At 40.7% G+C, this 23,042-nt stretch overlaps 1 protein-coding gene across 1 annotated transcript in view; it reads right to left on the minus strand.

Annotated features, from left to right (window-relative positions):
- Window positions 1-16,876, minus strand: part of LPIN2 (lipin 2) — a 38,577-nt gene extending 21,701 nt beyond the window's left edge. Inside the window, exons 1-3 of the mRNA XM_072327677.1 lie at window positions 16,742-16,876; window positions 3,437-3,637; window positions 829-924 (exon numbers count right to left, since the gene is read on the minus strand). Of these exons, the coding sequence (XP_072183778.1) occupies window positions 829-924; window positions 3,437-3,628 (288 nt within the window). The 5' untranslated portion in view covers window positions 3,629-3,637; window positions 16,742-16,876. The remainder of the gene's footprint in view (window positions 1-828; window positions 925-3,436; window positions 3,638-16,741) is intronic.
- Between the last annotated feature and the right edge of the window lie 6,166 nt (window positions 16,877-23,042).

The following is a 23,042-nucleotide window of genomic DNA, read 5'->3' on the forward strand; positions in this document are numbered from 1 at the left end:
AACATGAAGTGGGGCAAAAGGGAAGGAAAAGGAAAGTGCATGGTTAGTGGTTACCATTCTTGCTTTCTGAAAAGGATCTTAAGACTGATCTATTCTCATCAACAGCTAAGACAACAGCAGCTAGAAGAGCTGCTTTCAGTTTTGACTTTACTCATGGTGTATGCTGAAACAGAACTCAGGTTTTCTTTCTCGTAAATATCATGAGCTCCTGCCCTAACTTAACATTTAGTGCACTAGTCTAAAGGCTTATTTACTCCACTTTAAGTAATATTTAAATCTTTTCAAATGGAGTGCTTCCTCTTCTTCCCTTGCAACAAACACAGTGTCATAAACCAGTAAGCAGATAGAGTTCATTTCCTTGAAAGACGCTGATTCCTGACAGCGAATTCACAGCTTCACTTTTCACTTACTAAGACAGGCCCTTTCCCTCTATTTTCTTTAAATCTTTTACATTTTAAAATTAAAATTCCTTTCTCCTTATCTTGCTTTGAATGTGAACATTCAAAAATGGACCAATATGTATGACTGAAAAATTCCACAATTAAACAAGTTCTACATCCTTAGGAATAAGGCATTGCAAATCTGTATAACTGCAGATACCAAGAAAATATATACTAAAAGTAAAAACATTCCTTCAAAGAGTGGTCTATTAATAAAAAATTAATTACTTTCTAAAACACTTGTAACATAATTCTACAAAATACCAAGCACCCTGGCAATATTGAAAGTGATGCAAGATTCAGTCAGAAAATGAAGCTTTTAGAAGCAGTAATATTGACAGTACTCTTAACATAGTATTGTAGCCATCAAGATGCACAAATCCCTTACATTTTCCTCTTCGGTTTCTTGTACGAAGAATGCTTCTCCATTGTCACCCAGTTTCATATGAAGATCAACAGCATCACCATTAATTTCTATATCAATCTGTGAAAAGAAATAAAGTAATGTGATTAATTCATCACAAGTGAAAGCACTGACCTAAAGTCTTGCTAGTCTCTGATAATCCTTATTCTCTTGTATGATCATCACTTTTTCTCCCTCCTTGAAATGTGTTACAATGATCTTTACTGTGTTAACTCAAATCACTCTGGAGTAGTTAGTTGAGATCCTGAAAGCTACAAGAAAAAAAGTGGAGAATTGTGGAAAACATCTGATGATAAAACACTGCTCACCTAATTTAGAGCTCCAGAAGCATAAACCATTGATTTGATCTTCCTTTCCTAGAAGAATGCTGAATGACTGAGACTATTCATGTTTACCTGCTTAAAGTTCAACCTGAATTGGAGCTTTGTACAAATCTGAGTCCCAAAAAGCAAAAGGTAAAGATGACAAGGTAGAAACCTCCTGAGGCAGGTTTTGTTTTGACAAGTAATGTTCAACCCATATTTCAATAGGATAGACATTTCCCACATTTCTTTTTGCAACTCAGACACTGGTTCAGATCTTCCTTCTCATGAGTTTACAGGAATATGACACAGCACCACAAATCTTCTGCAACTATAATGCTTTCGCAAAGGGAAAATATTTCTAAGCTCATAAACAGGTTCTTTAACTTACATTCATTACACAGAATAGCGACTACTCTTTCCTATGCATATGAAATATAGGAAAAACAATGCATTTAAAGAAAATCAAAATCTAACTACTTTAATTCCTCTTCCTAATGAAATACTGAACATCCAGCTAAGACCCATTCTGAATTTTTTCTAAACAGAATGTTTAAAGTTCAGATAAAATTACCTTATTTTTCAGCAAATTTACTTAACTAATGGTATCTGACTACATGTACTAAGCCTTGACATTGCAAAATCTAATATTTGTCAGATAAAAAATGATGGGCTTGCCTTAAGATAGAAAATGCCAGTGGCATTTCAAGTTATATATAGTTTAGACACTTTGGTGAAAAAAAAAAGATCAAGTGAAATATTGCAATTGCTATGGGATATTCAGTATGTACATTACTCAAGATCCGGTTTCCTGCCAATGCAAGAGCAAAAATTACCCTTCAAGTCATAGCTAATATGATATGAACACACATATTCATAGTGACAGTAGTATAACATGAAATGGCCAGTCAAATAGGAAGAACTACTTCTAACATTAGCACATGAAAAGCCAAGAATAATTAAAAAACTAAACACTCTACAATGCTAAAAAAAAAAAAAAATGAGAAATCACTCTTGTATCCAAATTCAGCTACTTATGTGAATAAAACCATTAGCCAAAGAATACCAGTCAAAGGTGGTGACAAATAACTCTCATACCTTGCTGAAAATATACTGAATTACTTGATTTGTTGCAGAATTGTTAAGAAAAAAAATCCATCTTTTGTCAACAGTGTGTTCATTCAGAAAATACAAGCAAGTGGGAAAGCAAAACCAAAGAATCATTCAGGAAAACTGCTGATAGGCTGTGTTGTGACAAACTCACGACCTCAATGCATGCAACTCCTAGTGTGACCATTAATAACAACAACAAAAAAGCACAAGACATAACTGGTTGTTCTTTGTTGGTTTTTTTTGGCAGGACTTCCTTCTCCTTTTACAAAATAAAACTATAAAGATGGGGGTAGTTTCTTTCAGCATTGTTGTCTTTCTTAGAAAAGCACTATATAAGCCTTAAGTGCTATGATCTCTTTAAATCAATCAATCCTTTGGCAGCACACCCACAGGCAACACTGCCGTACGCAGTACTCCCTCTTGCACAACATCCCTTACAGGGATGTAAACTCCCCCCACAATCAGTTCATTTTAGATCAAATTTACAACCCAATCCAACTCCCTCCTTTAGCACATAATTACTAAAGTCTACGCAAAGGAAATGGCAAGATGATCCACTCTGGTAGCTCTGGCTCTCTGGGTTGGAAACTGTACCAGGTTCTCTTCCTAATAAGCCCATAAATGAATGAAGTTTCATTCCCAATTTTTATTTACTTGCAGATATTATTAACTGCATTTCCTACTGCATATCAACATTAAACAGAGATAATAAAAGGGATTATATTTATGATAGGTCATCAACATTCAAGATAAACTCTATTTGTCCCCAGACATTCAGTTCCTTCAATATCAGGGATCGGTTAGAAGTTATTAAGCATTTATTTCTAAAGAAACTTGAATAGGTAAATAAATAGCCATAAAAACATTTTAAGAGTGAAGCATATATGCTTGTATTAACCTTTTTTAATAGCTCAAAGCCTGTCAAAGCGTTTCTTGTTGGTTTTTCTTCCCCCCCCCCTGCAGAGTCCTTAGATTACCACAGGAAGTTTCACTTTGCATTCCAGAACTCTCAGTCTGTACTACATATATGAGAAACTGCTCTGTATTTAACCAGACTGCTAATTGGATATGCAGGGGGTTGAGGAAAGAAGGAACAGAGGAAATAAGTGAATGCATTGGTATTCCAAACTTTGCTTTGGTCCACTTTCAGAACTTACCACTTTTTCTTTAGAGCGCAGAACACCAAGCTTCCCAAATCGGACATGAAAAGGAGAACACTGGTATGTACCATCCTGCTGCCGGACCACGACGACATCAATGCATCCTGAAAGGGTAGCCTGATTAATGCCTTTGTACAGTTCCTTCACAGTAACCAGGACTTGTCCTGCAAGTTGTCCTACGTAGTTCATAGTCTGGAACTAAGGGGAAGAAGAGGAGGAAAAGAAGTTAATTAAGAAAAGTTTTGTTTTCATTTTTAATTTTAATCAAAAGACACGTTACATCATTTAACAATGACTCTGCCTAATGTAACAAGCTTTACACAAACACCTTGAAGCCAACAGAATTTTGAGCCAATTCTCATATTACAACCAGTCTCTGCAGTTATAAATAAATTCACTACTAAGAATGGACTTTAACAGTGCATTTATTGTGTCATGAAACAAAAAGTAAAAGCTTTTTCAACATAAAGTTATGAGCACATAAAAAAATGCTTTGAACAACAATGACCTTCAGAACTTGAAACTGACACAAGAAACACTTCTACCCATGGTAGATAACAACAGATAATCAAAATTATTAAGACTCTGAGAAAATACAAACCTAACAGAATGACCTTGTTCACTTCTTTCATCGACAAGAAGCAGACCTACCAGTTAACAATCATTATTTCTATAGAAGAATTTCTATAGAAGAATATTATTTCTATCTAAAGAATAAACATTAAATGCTAAATACATTTTCGCACATAAGAAGCCCTAATCAAGTTTACATACTGATTTTTAAGGATGAAGTATTATGACAGTAACTACTTCCCAGAGTGTTTCATTAAGTTTCAGCCAAGAAAAAAGATGACTTTTACAGTTTTTGCTGTTGGTTATTCTCCTGACATCCTGAGACTGAAAAGAACAATTCTAATGTAGGTAAAGAAAGCCTTGCTATATAAGAATGGAGAGTTTAGGACAGAACAGAAAAAAAGAAGGGGGAAAGTGAACATAAGAAGATCGTGATACAGTCAAACTGGAAAGAAATTACTGGATACAGTCATTCATTAAAAATATTTAAGTGATCTTTTGAATGACTGTAAGCCTTTCGGACTAAGAATACAAGGTGAACTACATCAGTTGAAAGGAAATGAAGCCCAAAAACTTCTGAGAAAGTCCCAACTTTAAGAGAATGAGGCAGGAAAATCATGAAAGCTAACTAATGGAAGCCTAAGTGCAATCCTTCCTCATTCTGCCACCAAAACATGTTAAAACTGAAATTGCCAAGCCCTACTCTTCCTTTTTAAGTCACGTGGAAAGGATCTATTTTTCCGATTTAAATATGTCCAGGCAATACCTGGTAGGCTTGAGAAGCGTGGAATGGGGGAATATTCTACAGCTGCATTGTCCTTTAATGTTATTTTAGATTTCTTGTATGTTTATAGTTTCACTGGCACTATTAGATGCCACAGACGTAAGGCCCTTTTGAATGAATGTAATACACCCTGTGCTACTGTAAAGAAGTCTTGGGAGGCCTTACTGATGAAGTAACCGATGAATTGCTTAAACAACAAAAGCAGTACTGGGACGAAAAGCTTTTGCACAATACAGTTTTATTCAAAGGCATTAAGAAAAAAATCTTAATTCTAGCCTTAAATGCAATTTGAAACCTTGTTCATAGGCTAATAAAAATAGATAAGGAACAAGCAAATTCCTCTCCACACGACTTGAAAGATGACAGCTTGACAATTTCAACTTTAAAAGACTTTTAAATTAGCCACAGAATGGCTTTGCGAGGTAACATGATAGAGAATTTTCTCCCATAGCTTCTGTACAGTATGGTTGGTGAGGACAAGAACAGACTGCCAATGAGTGGCTAATAAAATCAGCAGAATGGACTCCGTGCCAACAGTATTAGATTAGTAAAATTGTCTCCTTTACAAGTAGTTCTATGTGCAATGACAAACCTGACTGCTCACTCACAACACAGCAGCACACTTGCTGAAAAGAGGAGGCCCTGCTTCAATCCTTCCTCACTATCCCCTCTTAATAAACTCCCTTTTACCTCACACAGCCAGCAAGAAGATACTCAGTTCTCATCTTCTTGTTTCAATAGTGATTAAGCCTGCTCTGCTCACAAAGAACATGACAAAAACCACATCAGTGTGAGGCCCACAGCAGCACAAGGGGTCTCTATGCTACTGACTTTCATGAAAAACAAAGACTTTAAGATGCCAATAATCAAAAATTGACACCTTCTGACACAGTATGCGGTTTATATACTACATTTCAGGGAACAGGACTCAAGAATTAATGAGAGATTAGGAATTCCCTCTCACTTCAGCAGTGACTTCCTTAAAGATGAGAATTTCACACCAAACATCAGGAACTGAGTTCACTTAGCAGATGCTCTGGTATTCCCTCACAGTCACGTACTTGACCTCTCTGAACAGAAAATCACCCCCCAAAGCTGTAAGACTAAATAATTTGCCTATTGTAGATACATTCTTGCTTTCTGATTAGAAAAGTTATTTCTTCCAGAATCTCAGTTATATTTACATAGCTCACAGCACAACATGTTTTTCTAAACACACAGAATTACCACTTACGTATGACATAAGTCTCACTTCTGTATGACATATAACTTCTGAACCTACTAAGTACTGAAAGCAATGGCTTATAAAAGGCCTCTTTCTTTGTAAGGAAGTGTTCACACAAGCACTGTTTTATATATAGTCAGGAAATAAAATTCTAGGCACCGTTTTATATTATTTTACTATTTTGTATTCTTGTTTATCAAGTTGTAGCTGTATCTTCCATTGCATTTCTCTTTCTTCTCTCATTATAAAGAGCAGCTTAGATATTGTTGCCACGATACCAAAAAGAAGCTAATTCCTCAGCTTTCTGAGTAGCCAGTGGCAACAAACAGATGTGCTGCATGCCTCAGATGTGTTGATACTTCAGTAGCTTTGGGATGGTAGTGATCCAAATGATAGCCAGGGAGACACTTCCTGTAAAACAAGGCTTACAAAACACCTTCCATAATAAGCCACTTGGTACCCCTACAGTAACAAGAACTTTCAGGCATCAGTTCTGCAATTCAAGACACGTTTGATGGATAAGACAAGTAAAGAAGGAGTAACACAGCAACATTCCACAATACTGTCCAGCTTTTATTTGTTTTGATAGCCAAACAATCACTTGATGCAGCCAAATTCCAGAACTCTGTATAAAGGTTGAAGTTGGAACTTCTGGAGCTCTGGAGAAATTACTTTTGAATACTTAAGCAATACTACCTGGTTTGTAAGAAAGAATTCCTAATAGTATTAATATCCTCAGCTATAAGTGAAATGAATGCTAGTTGGAATGGAGGAAGGGATCTAAAAAACACTGCTCTACATTATAAATAAAGTGGTTTTTCTGTTGTACGTTTAACTTCCTCCAAGAAGCCTTCATGCAGCAAAAATCAGAAGCTGAAATTATAGGCAGGCGGGGGGGAGGAAGGGAGGACACAGAAGAAAATACAAAAGGAAATTGCTACTTTAGAAGTTCAAGAGCTAAATAAAAACCTGTCTCCTCCACTAAAAAAAATAGACAAAGCCTTTAAGTTCACCCTGAGTTATGCTGGTTGAATTCCTCATGCTACAGGAATGAGAAACAGAAAGGCTCTCAAAAATGATCAGGTGGTACTATATCTCAAGTTAAGTATTTATTAAGTATTGACATATTCTATGTAACAGATAGCTGAATTTTAAGAATTCACAACCCAGGGAATGTATATATTTACATAATTAGAGTAGAAGGCTTTGTAGGAAGGAATTATATCCATGTACCATTAAAAAACATTTTGGCTACTACAAACCCAGCAAGTCTTCTTGAACAATTTCTTTTATGTTGTTCAGGAATACTCATATACAAAGCAAGTGACTCTGGATGTGGCTCTGGGCAGCCTGGTCTAGTGGATGGAGACTGTGCCCACAGCAGGGGGGTTGAAACTAGATGATCTTTGAGGTCCTTTCAACCCAGGCCGTTCTATGATTCTATGACTTTTAACTATGGCAAAAACAAAACAAAGTTACTTAAATATAGAGCTGGTAAGAAAGTTACATTTTTACATCCCGTTTATTTTGTGATACATTTAGAGGATGAAAAGGTAGTCTAATGGGTGATGTAAACTGCTTACATGATAAAAACAGAAAAGAAGTTGCTTATTTTTCAAGAGATTAGGTAGAAAAGTAAAAAAGAAAAATCATGCGTAGCATTGGCTTCCCCCAGTTCATCTCATCTTACTGATATCTGCATATATCCACGAAGTGGCAGTTTTCCTTAATCACAGAAGGCCTTTTTCAAGACTTTTACTAATTTGTACTCCAAACACCAGGGAAAAAAAATGCAACCACACGAAGCAGAAGCACTGCAGCACAAAGTCTACTCGACAAGAACAAGCTAGCAAGCCAACAAAGAAAGCAAACCAAACCTGTCTTTGCTCCTAAGTATAGGTTTTAACTTAAAAGCCAGGCAAGCCTGCTCAACACCCAATTAAAGTATTCCTTCTATTAGTAAATACAGACTGCTAATTTTTTAGATATTTTAACTATGCTATAGGCACCCATCATTAGCAATAAGTGTCAAACTCACCAAGATTCCAGAAGGAACCCTCTCATGGGCAGAAACACTTCTACTGAAATCGTCTTCAAGATCATACTTTTCTGAGAAATTCATCTCAGAAAACAGCAATCTAACTTTCCAAAGCACAAGTAAATGTGAAGTTCACAGCCATATCAGAGTGCTGGATCAGCATTTCTTCTCCATCCACAGAGGGACAGAAGAATTACGCAAAACTTCTGGTCTCCTACGGAAAGACATTCGCTATACTTTCCCACGCAGTACTAAGGTTAAAAAGGAAGCGTTTCTTTAAGAAACCTCACACAGAAACTCCTACACCAATAGGCTTTGCTTGAAATGTCACAGCCCCCTTGCACTCTGAGATAAGCAATAACACAGACAGACTTTGCCATATGTTTGCACTGATAGGTAATGATCTTCTATGACGCTTAGTCACATGGCTGTAGCTGAAGCTCCCAGGAACAGCAGCAGGGATTTGGTTAATGATTCTTGGGCATTAGTTCACTTGCAGACTTTCTGACCTCTGTTGTAACTTCAGCACCTGTAGCTGTGTTCAAAGTTCTAGCTCAGCCAGCAGCATTCAGGAACATCAGCTGCCTCCCCAGGTGCCTGCTCCCTCCACTGATCATTTCATCGGCTGGCTACTCAAGTTTGGTATGACAAATAGGATGGCAGTTCCAAGCTCAGCTATTTGTGGGCTGCTCGTCACCCTTTTTTGAAATAGCACTGGTACAGGAAAGAGCTAACTGCTATTAAGCTTATACTAAAGCACACATCAAAATAAACATTTTGTCCCGCTTTATGAAAACGGAATTGTTTAAAGCAGTATAATTTGGGTGTGTGGACAGGACATACAAATCTATTGCATAGTTGGCTCTGTGACTAAAAATCAATTTTTTGATCTGAGGAATTCTGGAATAACTTCTCCAAATATCCTGGGTAGGTGAAATAACTGAAGAAGCGCAGCAGTACGAGGAAACAATTTAACCCTGCAACGTGAGGTTAAGAGACATTCTCTGAATTGATACTGTCCCAACAGACACATCCTTCCTTACCCTACACATGCATCTTCTCTCAGCCCCCCGCACCCTCAGTGCTGTTACTCTGTGTCTGCTACAGAAAAGTGGAGGACTACCTGAATGACAAGCTAGAAGACTGTCTAGGATTCTACTACCAGCTTCGCTCTATCTTCCCTTAAGTTTTCTACACTGATACGTTAAAATGTGATGCAGGAACAATGAATCACTTTACTGGATGCAACCAAATTGCTTCTGGGTTCCTAAAATAATTCAAGAACTACACCCAAGGCCAAAATTAATCAGTCTTGTTGACGTGCTCCTGTTCGGAGTGTTGGGATAGCTACATCCACAGTAAGGCTGTAAAAAATTGCTCCCATCTCTGAGTCCTTTTCTATGTTTTTACTTGCAGCCTTAGTCCAGTTCTTCACTGTGGGTAGTTTTTACTGAGGGTTTGCCTCAGAATGCACATACAAGTGTCTGAATGAGACTCATAAGGGAATAGTGATGACAAAGATCAGTCAGCATCCCGTATTACGTTTCTTCTCTGCTCTTTGTGAATCTATGCAGCTTCTCCCATTGGTCATTAATCAGAATACCTGATAAGAAGTATGACTGCATATTTAAATTTATCCTACAGTAAGCTTTATGATACAGTCAATTGTATTAATTTAGTTTTATAGCATCCCAGAAATACAGTATTATTTTCACCTACAGAACAGAAAACAAAGTTCAGAAGATTAAGATTTATTTAAGCAAAGTTAAAACTTGACTTTGAAGTGTTTCCCAGGTGAACCTCATGAGGTTCAACAAATCCAAGTGCAAGGTCTTGCAGCTGGGTCAAGGCAATATCCACTATCAATACAAGCAGGGGGATGAAAGGATTGAGTGCAGACCTGAGGGTACTGGTGGATGGGAAGCTGGACACAAGCCAGCAATGTACCCTTACAGCCCAAAAAGCCCAACTGTATCCTGGGCCACATCGAAAGAAGTGCAGTCAGCAGGGTGAGGGAGGTGATTCTGCCCCTCTACTTCATGCTGGTGAGGCCTCACCTGGAGTGCTGCATCCAGATGTGGAATCCTCAGTACAGGAGAGACATGGACCTGCTGGAGCGTGTCCAGGAAAGAGCCACAAAAATGATGCAAGGGAAGGAACACCTCTCCCATAAAGACAGGATGAGAGAGATGGGACTGTTCAGCTTGGAGAAGAGAAGGCTCTGAGGTGACCGGATAGCAGCCTGTCAGTATCTAAAGGGGAGCTACAGGAAAGAAGGAGACACTCTTTGGAAGGGTGTGTGGTTATAGAACAAGGTGAAATAGCTTCGAGCTTAAAGAGAAGGTATTTCATTTAGATATAAAGAAAGTCTTTTACAGTGAGGGTGGTGAGGCACTGGAACTAGTTCCCCAGAGATGCAGTCGATGCCCCATCTGTGAAGACTTCCGAGGTGAGACTGGATCAGGCCCTGGTCAACCTGATGTAACTGTGGTGTCTTTGTTCATTACAGGGGAGTTGGACCAGATGGCCTTCAGAGGTCCCTTCTAACTCTAATGATGCTATGATTCTACAAATACTTTGTGTATTCAAAACATTGCTTCCATAGGCTACATATATATCTGCAAATTGAATTTATATATCCCAGATGATGATTCAAAGGAAGGGGGGGAAAAAAAAAGAAGAAAAAGAAAAGGCTGACTGCCAGTGAAAACTACATCTAAGTGATTTCATTGTACTGCGAGGGAACTGTAGAACCAGCATAGCCAGAAGACACTGACAGGGCTTCTCCTCAGCTTTTATCAGTGCGTGTTATTCTTAGTTCCAAAAAAGAAGGAAGCAAGCAGTAATACTACAGACAGGCATTGATAAGAACACAAAAACAAAACGTTCACAGATCAAGGTAAATTTGCTGAGACAATGACTGAGGCAAATGTATCCTTTAATTAAGAAATCATAATACATACAGCAAGCATGGGACAAACTTTGTCCACATCCTACATCTCCACCTTGTCCCCACATTCCAAATCACACATCATTCTGACATGGAAGAAGTCCTTAAGATCTTTGGAATCTTAAAATTCCAAACCATTTCTTCATTTTCATGTACTGTTAATGCTTAGGATATACAGTGTAAACAAAGTGGACGAGTCCCTGATTCTCCTATAGAGACGACAAAACACAGACTGGAGTCTCTGGAGGTGTTCAAGGCTAGATTGGACCAGGCCCTGTGCAGCCTATTAAATGTGGGGGGGGCAGGGGAGGTGGAGATTCATGAGGCCCCTTCCAACCCAAGCCATTCTGTGATTCAACAAAAGCAAAAAAAAAAACAACAAAACCTTCTGAAGGAATGAGAATACTTATCACAAGTACCAACAGCATGGAACGAGAATCCAAGCAGTTAAGAGATGCTAGAGAAACACCCACGAGATAACAGCAATAAGGAATGCACTGATGCCTAAACTGGTGATTAAAAATGGGTAAAATCAAGTGTCTGGCTTTCCATCTCTAACACAAGACAATAAACTCAGTTTCTGCAGGATCTCCTGTTAGACAAGCATTCAAGCTACAATGTTTTTCAGTTAAGTTATTTTTTGATCTCTGAGAAAAATAAAAGGGAAGGGGGGGGGGGGGTAGCATGAAAGAAAGGCCACAATCTGCAGGGTCCTGTATGTCCTGTAATGTGTCACCAGTTATACCTCAATGACTTACAAACAATTATCTGATTCCAGTATTACAGCATCTTTCCTTTAGTAACTTGAGCTTTCTCCATCTTCAAGAGCTCGCAAAGCAAGTTTTATCGATAAAGCTATCAGTGCAACCAAAAACATTTTACATTCAGTTACATACAGTTTACATTCACACAAAAAACACTCCTGCCTATGTAAAGACATTAACTTCTTTCAAGACACTGCAAAAGCAAAGCTGGCTAATACAAGACTGTACCCTTTCAAAATCTGCATGGGCATAATCCACACAGAAGCATTGCTACACTTGACAGATAAGCTATTTCTAGCAGCACAGACTCTCCCACAGCCAATCATCCTTTGTTGAACTTATTAATACAAATATAACACGGTAACCAAATTTTCTGAAGAGAAATTCCATCCATCTCATTTTTTCCTTAAAGTAAGAGAAGCTGATGAAGCTTTCGCTGTATGTTTTTAGAAAGCTGTAATTATTTCCCTTATGAGCAACTGTTATTTGTCTACACTTCCCACTGGGAGGAAGAAAAGCCTTCCCGTGCACTGCTCTGCCTCAGGTGTATTTACTCTTTCTTCTGAACCTCCAGCATTTCAAAATCAAAGCACATGTATTTAAACAAGAAAAGCATCCTATCACAGATATCAATGTTATTTTATTAGAAAATCAGATAAAAATGCTGAATTCCCACACACACAGGTATGCACAGCATGAGATATTGGGAATGGGAAAATTAGACTTAGCCAAACAAGGCAGAATATGCTTACTCATTCATCAAACACAATCTATGGGCATTAGTGAGTTTTAAGGAACACAGATCACACATCTGTCTGAAGGATATTTCTCCTCACCCATAGCACATCACAGCACGTCTGCACCACACAGACAAGCCACAGTAAGCTTATAAAGCAGCCTGATAGATTTCTTGTTTCTGTTAACATGCCCACTTCTCATGTGAGGATAAAATGGCTTGAAATCATCACTAAGAATTTTATTTAAATTCACTGCATTTCAGTTCACACTGCTAACTAAATTCTGTTGTATCCAAGTGAGAAACATTTTTTTCCTTTTATAATGGAACCTCAGCTACAATTCATTATTCAAAGCTCCTCCTTGCAAGAGGGTTCTTTACATTATTTCTTTAAAAGGCCTGTAATAGTAATCAGTCCAAGACAAATAAAAACAAACATCCCTACATTTCCTGAGGAAACACTTAACACTGTCAAAAGAAGACTACTAAGTCTAAAGATGTGGCCTAAGACTGGTTTAGCATGAACTATGCTACATCAGCCTGGCTGTGGATGCCCCATTCCTGGAAGTGCTCAGGGCCAGGCTGGATGGGGCTGTGAGCAACCTGGTCTAGAGGGAGGTGTCCCTGCCTATAGCAGGGGGTTGGAACTACCTGGCCTTAAAGGTCCCTTCCAACCTAAACCATTCTATGATTTTCAGCCACATAGACTGACACAGAAATATCACATGGTACACTAGAGACTTCTCTAATATCACTTTTAATTTCTGCTATTGAACTTCAATATTTTGGATTAAAAATAAACGGGCTATATGCTTAGTTAAAACTCATCTCTGTTTACTCAGTAGAGTGCAGCGACAAACAGATCTCCCTTAGCTTTAGGAAAAGCACTGAATCATAGAACGGTTTGGGTTGGAAGGGGCCTTTAAGATCACCTGGCTCCAACCCCCTGCTCAAGGCAGGGACACCTCCCACTAGAACAGGTGGCTCACAGCCCCATCCAGCCTGGCCTTGAGTGCTTCCAGGGAGGGGAGTGACTCAGGGTAACTTCTGGTTGTATGCCATCAAAATTACTGCAAAGCTGAAAGACGCTGATAACAGCAAAATACTTCACAAGAGGAAGCTAGCTTCCTTCACTTGGAAATTCCCTCAAATATAAACAGAAGAAATAGTTGTTTCTATTTTTTTTTTCTAATAAAAGGACAACCACTAATCCTTCAAAAGCACAGGTAAGTTCTGCCTTCAAATATGAACACGCTCTGGAATGACAGCTGCATATTAAACCAGTCTGGCTGCACCAATAGAAACATAAGCCCCGATGTTTGTAACAAAGGAGTGAGCACAGCTAGGTAAAATAAATGCTCATTTTTATATGAAATCTTTGCAACAGCAGCAACAATTTTCTGTGCTTGAAGTAAATAATTTTATTTGCAAATGATAAAATCTCTGCTTTCCTGCATAGCATAGATACATTTATAATGTATAAGTATGCAATATTTGAGCTACTTTCTAGCTTTGGAAGTGCACACTGGGTGACTCGCTAGGTGGAATAGCTCATTTGGAAGGGACTGAGCTCAGGAAGTGCCTGAGCACTTCAGGACTAACCAAAAGCAAGAGGCGTGTTATTGAGGGCACTGATCAAATGCCTTGAACACCGATGGGCACAGAACACCAACCACCCTTCTAGGAAGCCTGTTCCAGAGCCTGACTGGTGCCCGGTCTGACCCTCCCCTGGCAGTTCTCTGTTGTCTTCCTCCTGCCATTGGTTCCCAGGAGCAAAGACCAGCACCTCCCTCTGCCTCTCCACGGGAAGCTGCAGAGCAGAGAGGTCAGGAGTTCATAGAAGCACTCCTGATCGGTACCACAAAATACAGACGTCATTGAGATACAATATGCTACTTTGTTCCACTAGAATTTGCCCGGTACTGCAGGAATACATCCAATCCATATACTAATGAAGCAAACTGTCGTCATAGCTTTGTATAAACCTGAAAGGTTGGTTTTTTTGTGCATGCATTTAGCATTGAGCAGCGGATCTCACATCAGAAGCCATCCTTTCATCTCTCTCAGACAATTACATAGAAAGTGCTTGCAATTCATATATATATATAAACAGTGATTAAAAGTTACTACATTCATAAGTCCAAGCTATTTTAGTAAAAGAAATACAGCAGTGTATTAGTTCAGCTCAGATATTCTGTGATCACACAACGAGACCTCGAGGTTTGTTCTCATACATGCTGCAAACTTGCACTTAATGTGTAAATAAATGGAAAAGAAGAAAATCCAGAATCAGAGCTCGGTGAGCATCTTCCAGGAGAAAAAGAACCAAAACACTCCACAAACAACACACCATCAACAGTGAAAACCACCCAATGCAACTAATTTCATCTCTAGTTTTGACACAGGTTCCCAGTGTGGCTTGGAACCAAATCCTTCCTGCTTTACCTGGAGACGAAGAGCACGCGAGATGAAGAATGGCTACTGCATGCTGCCTCTGGGACTTCAGATGCATCAGGAGGTGTCAAGCGTAAGAAGTGCAATTTCTATTTCCCCATAAATGATCCTGACCTTATATGAGCAGAAAGGAATGCTGCAAGTAGGGAGGGAGGACAAGACGTTCTCAGCGTTGCAATGCCAGAACATTTCACATCCATGTTTTCCTCGTATAGAATAACAAACAGCTAAGCTAATATTTTGGCTTGTTACAAAATGAAGTACTGAGAGAAAGACAAGTTCAAACACCAACTCCTTTAGAGGCCATTAAAGAAGACCAACCATTTTGGTATGCCTAACTGAAAAGCTATGCTATGAGCTAAACAAGGAACGCTGTAATTGCTTACTACAGCCCTTCAGCGCTACCTGCTCTTACTGTAATTACAAACAGTACCACATAAAGAAGTATCTCAAACTCCTCCAGCATTTTGAGTTTACTGATAAACTTCTTACAATTCGTTTATCACTTCTAATATTCGATATTGATAACAGTGACCCCTGGATGTGTTTAAAAACCATTTAGATGTGGTGCTCGGGGACATGATTTAGCAGAGGGTTGTTAGTTAGGGTACTATGGTTAGGTTGGGATTGGACTCGATGATCTTTTAAGTCCTTTCCAACCTGAGCAATTCTATGATTCTAATGTTTTTACTGGGCATCTCTCTGATCACTCAGTTACTCCACTAGAAGAGAACTCGCTCACCTTTCTTTGTAAAGGATGGTAAAATAATTCACATTCCTGTCTGTTCTGGGATGCAAAACCTCCCAAGCAGGAGCTGGGAGAGAAGATGTCTTAGGTGACAAGCCTTGGAGTCTGCACACACACAAACTGTGACAAACTGTTCCAATAACACAAAGTGACAGCATACCAGGACTTCATTTCTTTCATTATAACAATGCCTTCCTAAGGTGAGTATAACCTCACTCATTTTTCCACTTTCTCTTACTTTGCTAACATCAGAAGCTCAGTATCCAAAATTAGAGAGAGACGGGCAAGGGGAAGAGATGTGCAGCACTGTCTATCACCTACTTCCTCTCTGATGAGCTCCTAACAAGTACCCTTATGGGATGCGGCTAACAAAACCCTTCTTATAACAGCACCGGGATTCTGTTTACAAAAGAAATCATTGTGTAAACGCAGCAGGCACATGAGACAGGTATGCATATCGCATTACTTCGTTGGGCTGCCTTTAAGCAGCACGCTGCGTGACTCCGTTAGAGCCGTGGATGTCTCCAACAGGTCCTCGGCAAGGACTGGGTGAGGGGCAGCGTCGTCCACACACACACACAACAACCTGAGATGGGCACTTGGCAAAAAAACTCAGGCGCGCACACACAAAGGCGGCGGGCCAACGGTCACAGCACCACGTTCCCTCCATCAGCCGGGATAAACAGGAAAGGTAAAAACAGAGGAAAGGAAAAGAACGCCCCGCAGGTACGCGAGCACCGCTTGGGTTGAAGAAACGCACGCCCGTCAAACGGAAGAAGCCGTACAGCACGGCACCCAGCACCATTTTTAACCTGAAGAGCTCCGAGGGGATGGCGGCAGTGACCCCTCCCGGCCCCTCAGCTCCGCTCCCGAGGCCTCCGCGGCCCGGCCCGTACCCACGGCCACACCTGGCGGCCGGCAGACGGCGGGGCCGCGGCCGTTGGAGACCGGTGACACGGGTTCAACGGTCACCGCTCGCGCCCCCGCACGCTGCCTGAGGAGAGCAGCCCTGCTCCGCATCAGCGCTTACCTCCGGCGAGGCCGGCGCCGCTCACGGCCGGATGAATGGAGAGGAGGAGGAGAAGGACGGTGAAGCCGCGCCGCGCACCGGAGCCAAATGCGCCAAGCGGCGGCGGTTGGCGCAGCGCGTGCACGCCCGCACGCGCGCGCTCCCTGCGGCGGGTGGCGCGAGGCGCGCGGCCGCGAGAACCGGCGTTGAGTTTGAGCGGGAGGCGGGGAGAGCGCGCGCGCCACCTCAGCGGCACCACGTGACCGGGGATAGGGAGGAGTGAGCGTGCGCGGGGCGGGCAGCCGTTGCGCAAGGGCGGCCGCCATGTTGGGTGTGGGGCAGGGCAGGCGGCGCGTTGGGTGCCGGTGGTAACGCTCCGGTTGCTTGGCGCCCAGCTTTGGGTCTGAGGCGTTTCCTCGTGGCTGCAAACGGCTGCCGGGTCTTACAGTTGGTTCCTCGTGTCGGAGAAATTGAAAAATAAGCACTTTAAAAACAAACACTTCCCTGCTCAGGGAGGCCTGGTCTGCTGGTTGGCGACCCTGTACATGGCAGGGGGGTTGAAACTGGATGATGGTTGTGATCCTTTTCAACCCAGGTCATTCTATGATTCATCCCGTCTGAGCGTCTCTCCTTGAGTCCTGCTGAAAGTTTTCCTTGTCCCCAGGCTGCCCTGGAGCTGCCACGTTTGTTTGTTTATGACGGCTTGGGATAGCAAAACCCAAACGTGTCCAGCAGGCCAGGTGTGTGTGTCAGGCCAGCAGCTGCCCTGCCCATCTCTTCTGTGATTCACCCCCTCAGCCAGTGTGGCTGCCGCCTCGATTATGTGTTAGTATTGATTTGACTCAGACTGTTGCCCGGAGGCCCCAGTCAATGATGAGGCATAACATGGACTGAAACAGGATGGTATTCTCACCCTTCACAGAATCACAGAATGACCCGGGTTGGAAGGGACCTCAAGGATCATGTAGTTCCAACCCCCCTGCCTAGCAGGGCCACCAAACATACACCTTTACTAGATCAGGTTGCCCAGAGCCCCGTCCAACCTGGTCTTGAACACCTCCAAGGACGGGGCATCCACAACCTCCCTGGGCAGCCTGTTCCAGGACCTAACCACTCTCCTAGTAAAGAACTTCCCCCTAACATCCAACCTAAATCTTCCCTCTTTTAACTTAAAACCATTTCCCCTAGTCCTGCTATTATCAGCCCTTTTGAAGAGTTTGCTCCCCTCCTGGGAGTAAGTTCCCTTCAGGTATTGAAAGGCTGCAATGAGGTCACCCCGCAACCTTCTCTTCTCCAGGCTGAACAAAACCAACTCCCTCAGCCTGTCCTCATAGGGGAGGTGCTCCAGCCCCTTAACCATCTGCAGTATAGAGAAGGGAGAAGAGAGGGAAGGAGAGCATAGCTTGAAATACAGCTCAGGTCTCCCCTGTGTGAATTATCATCACTCACCATTGTTGCCTATTAGTTTTTTGTTTTGTTTTCTTTACCAATTACTTTCTCATCTGTTGACTTGATTTAGGTTTTGCTCCTCCCTTGATGTTAGAGCCATTTGGGGCTGCCACATATATTTGATATAATTATCACATAAAAAAAAGCAGAGTGATTAACAGAGTACTCGGTGCAACTGATGGAATGCCTTGCAAGGGCTGCATAGCAAAAGTTGACCGTGATAGTCCATAACTAAAAAGTCTCCTTGGAAACCTTTTGTGCCAGTCCTACAAACAGATAAGAAGGTCTGTTTATTGATCTGTACCGCCTGGTACAAGCTGCCTAAAAGATTATAGTCAGTTTGCTTATTTGCAAATAATCCCTTTGAGCACAGAACTAAAACATCTATCCTCGCAGTGCTTGCAAGCTGTTTTTCAAAGCAAGCAGCCCATGGAAGAAAACACAAGCACAGAATTACATGGGCAGGGTGACTGTATTATATAGAGAGGTGTGATTTCACACCTGTCCATTTTGATTATGTTGTCACGTTGTAAATTCAGTGTCAGTCTTGGAACACTTTCTAGGACACTTGATACATGGATGCAACACAAATTAATGGAGCAATTTTCCACCCTTCAGTGCAATCATGTTCCAGTTGCAGCAGTTTTCTAAAGGTGCCTCCCATTTTATTACAGTGTCATCATAATAACCTATCTTAGCACAACATCTGCTACAAGCACGTAGTCTGTGCTTCAGTTAAAAAAGCAAAGCATTTGCAATAGGTCATTTCCCTTCTTTGCTGAGTTCCTTACTCGGCATGTTAGTCCCTCAGTTTGTGAAGGAAACCACACCGGCAGTTGCTCTAGCAATATTTTTGTTTGTGATCTTATCTTTATCAGTCAGAGCAGCGAGTGATTTTTCAGTTGAGGGAGTTCTCCTTTCCAACACCAGACAGGGCAGTTTGTGGGGAGATAAGAGAGACTGAAATTCTCAGATGTCCTCAAATATCAAGTTTAAGCTAGACCCTGTTATGAAATTAAGCGTAATCCAAAAGCAGGCTAGCTTCTTAGCTTGCCAAAAACATCTTTACTTGAAAACGGAGTAACAAATCAGTAAGTTACACTTTTGTATTTCAGACCTGGAATAGGAGTTTCTGATTAAAGTGGTATTCATTTGAAAACACAGTGTTTTTCCCTTCAGGTAATCTTTTCCTTTCCAGAGTTAGTATCTCTAGACAACCAGAAGGCTACAGAAGTAGAGAGCCTTCAGTATTTTCCTTTTATGTTCTCTGCTCTTTTGTCCTTAGACATAGATTAAAACCAAACTGTAAAGATGGGATACATTTTCTGCAGCTGTATTGAGATTTCTTTTTCTATTTTGTTAGTGTGGATACACGTATATCGGTGTCGGTAGGATCTCTCTTTTTATATCTGTGAGTATATCTGCAATCCTTATTGAACTATACTTCTCTCTGGTAGTTAAACCAGGGCTTCCAGACTACAGGAAACATGACACCTCATTTATGTTCATTTTGCCAGTTTACCACAAGTGTTGCTGTTATATTTCCCTATCAAGACTCTGCCCTATGACACCCAAATATTTAAGCACACTGATTGTTCCAATGTGCCTGATGGACTTGAGTTGGTTTAGGGTGTTGGGCTCAGTCAGCAGACTCAGATCAAGGCTCAGCTGAGCAACATTTCTCCATTCTTTGTCAGTCAGGCGTTTCACAAACTATTTTCTGATTTGGATATGATAGAGATCCTTATCTGTGTCAAAATCACAACCTAATTAAGTAGGAGTTTGTATATTACTACTGTGTTAGTGAGAGTGATGAAACATTAAGTGGAAATGACTCCATCAAATAGGATGGATGGTAGAAGACAGCTGAGAAACAGAAGAGGAAAGATGTCGTGCTTGAAAATGTGCAGAAGAGTAGATTACAGGAAAGACATCTCACGTAAAGAAGTGGGAACTGAGACAAGGAGGGAAGTCTACGTAAGATTGCAGATGAATCTGGTGCCTTCCTTCCTGTCCTGGCCTCTTTCAGCCTCTTCCCCTCCCTGCCTGTCACCTTCAGCTCCAGAAGCACTTGTGGAACAGAGCAGTTTCTCTAACATTTTTCTCTTTACTGCTTTTGTTGCTCTTTTCCCTTCAGTTCTTAAAACTCACTGTCCTTTCAGCAGCACAGCTTGCTGTATGGAAAGGTTTGTTTTGGGAGTCCAGTCAGTACAAGTGCAGTTTAAATGAAATACTGTCCATGTATTCACTTTCTTTCCAGAGACACAGAGCAGAGGCCCACGCTCGGCTAATTGCTCTAAGGATGACCTCACTTTGCAGCTTGCTGCTTCAAATACTATCAGTTTATTATGATTAATCAGTCTCAGATGACTGAAAGATCTTCCTTAGTAACTGGCAACAAATCCAGCACTAATACTCAGAACTCAGAGACACGTAGGGCCAAAATGTCTTTAGTGCAGTGCTGTGCAAAGCCTGTTGTTCACATCTTTAATTTTTGAAATACGCTCTTTATCATTTTGGAAGGTGATTAGATAATAGAGCTCATGCTACATCAGTTTCCCGCTCTGTTAAATACTAGAATAGGGGTTTATTATATAGTTATAAATTACAATGTAAAGAATATTCTGGTATGTTCCAGACTGATGGAATGGTATATGTAGGTGACAGACAGATTCGATCCAGAAGTGGACTTTCAGTTGGTCACTGTGGCCAGTGTCTGATTTTAACTATAGCCAAAAGGTTCTGTGTTTGGTAGGAGATTTTATTGCTTCAGAAGTAATTTGCATTCTGTCATTACGTAAGAGGCAGAGATTGAAACAATTTGCATAATTATCATGGAGAGCTGGATGTAAATTTTACGGTCAGATTGCAACAAAAAAAAGTCAATGTGGTAGCGTAAGAAACTTCAACATACTCAGCAAAATAGACTCAGTTTCCAGCTTTTTAAGGAACCGTCCAAGATTAATAATAATAATCATCATCGTAATAACAGCAACTAAAATTAAACCAAGCTCTGGTCCATTTTTAATGTAATTTTTAAAGCGTTGTCACTGCGTTTAATTGAAATATCAGGAAAATTCTGAGTTTTCTTTCAACAAAAATCCAAGACCTGATTCTGCTAAAATAAACCCACCATTGGTGTCACGGGAAGCAAAGTGGGCTTTTTTAATCTGAGGGTTGGGACTCTTTTAGAGTGTTCTTCTAAGATCCAGTGTGTTTGCTATTAAAACGCGTGAAGAAAAAAAAAAGCCCTGTGGCATTTTACAGGAATTGGATCAGTCTCTCGATGGTTGAATCGGTTCTATTTATATCTTACTGCCATCGATGTGTGTGAGAAACAGACTCACAACCCAAAGGAGCTGTAAGAAGTGATGGATTTTCAGAGAGGTAAGTCAGCTTGAAATAGTTACCGGGGCAAAGAGCAGCTAAGAGTTGTATGAGACAACCCGCGGCTTTGTAATGTTTTGAAAGGCCAGCCTCTGTATTTCACTGGCACAGCAATGTAACCATACATCTATAGATATCTATCATTTTCTGCAGCAGCTCTATGAGAACCTGTCTGCACTAAGGTTCTCATTAATGTTTTCCCTAGCATGGAAACACTGCTTCCTGTGTTTCTGTATGGGACCTACACTTAGATACTGCCCTGCTCCACTGCTCCAGTGTTCTAGTAATGTAAACAATGATACATGGATACAAAACCAAGATGCAGTGTAATTTTGAATTACCACTGTGCCAAACAGTAGCTAAGTCCAGTAGAATGACTTAGTTGACTTAGATGGTTTAGCTCAGACTTTATTTCAAGTTTCTCCTACTGCTTATGTATTTATTTATGTGTAGCGGTCAATATTTTACTCTATTTCTTTTTCTCTCTTCTGTGGGCCATCCAAGTTGTTTGAATACTTTGTCTTTTCAGTTATTGCTGTAATTGCTTCAACTTAAGCAATGTAAATATACTTCATGCAGGCAGAAATCTTTCTACTGATTTTATGAAGTGTTGCAAGGAGCTCTTTTGGATTTTCTTATTGCAAATAAATGGATTTCACAGGTATGAGTGTCTCAGCTGTTACACATTTAAATGTTTTAAGATTCTTTGTTGTTTTTTTTTCATGCTAACGGTTGTATCGTGATGGGTTAGAAGTGTGATATTTCTCGTGTTTTCAGTATATCCACTTTTGTCATAGATCTAACACCCTTGAAATATCAACAGAGTTTAGTAATCTTTCATCTGTAAGCCATCTGGAAAAAGCCAACATAATATGACTGAGCTTTTTGAGAGTAGAAATCAATAAACATATTTTCCTGGTAATTAAACATCTTTATTTCACATACTCAATAATTTCTGGTTACTTAAATGTTGGATTCGCTTGCATATTAACAAAAGAAATTCTGACCTTTGCTTTATTGATCTGTTGTTTTAGCTTGAACTCTGCTTCCTCCAACATACCCACAAACAAACCGAATTTTCATATATCCTCACTACATAAACATAGAATCATAAAATGGCTTAGATTGGAGAGGACCTCAAAGCCCACCCAGTCCCTCCCTGTGCCATGGGGGCAGGGCTGCCCCAGCAGCTCAGCTGCCCAGGGCCCCATCCAACCTGGCCTTGAGCACCTCCAGGGATGGGGCACCACAGCTTCTATGGGCAGCTGTGCCAGAGAATTGGTTTAAAGCCATTCCCCCTTGTCCTATTGCTGTCAGACTATGTAGAAACAACATGTGCCTGAACACATTAATGACTTAAATTAGAGATTCTTGGCTTGTATGTAGTCATTTATGAAGGCTATATACAGGTAGGCTTATGTATAGCTACACTCTTTCTTATGAAAGCAAGGGGCCCAATCCTGGTGAGGGGAAGAAAGAGATAGTT

This window comes from Excalfactoria chinensis, chromosome 2, assembly GCF_039878825.1.
Source record: "Excalfactoria chinensis isolate bCotChi1 chromosome 2, bCotChi1.hap2, whole genome shotgun sequence".
Lineage (NCBI taxonomy): Eukaryota > Metazoa > Chordata > Aves > Galliformes > Phasianidae > Excalfactoria > Excalfactoria chinensis.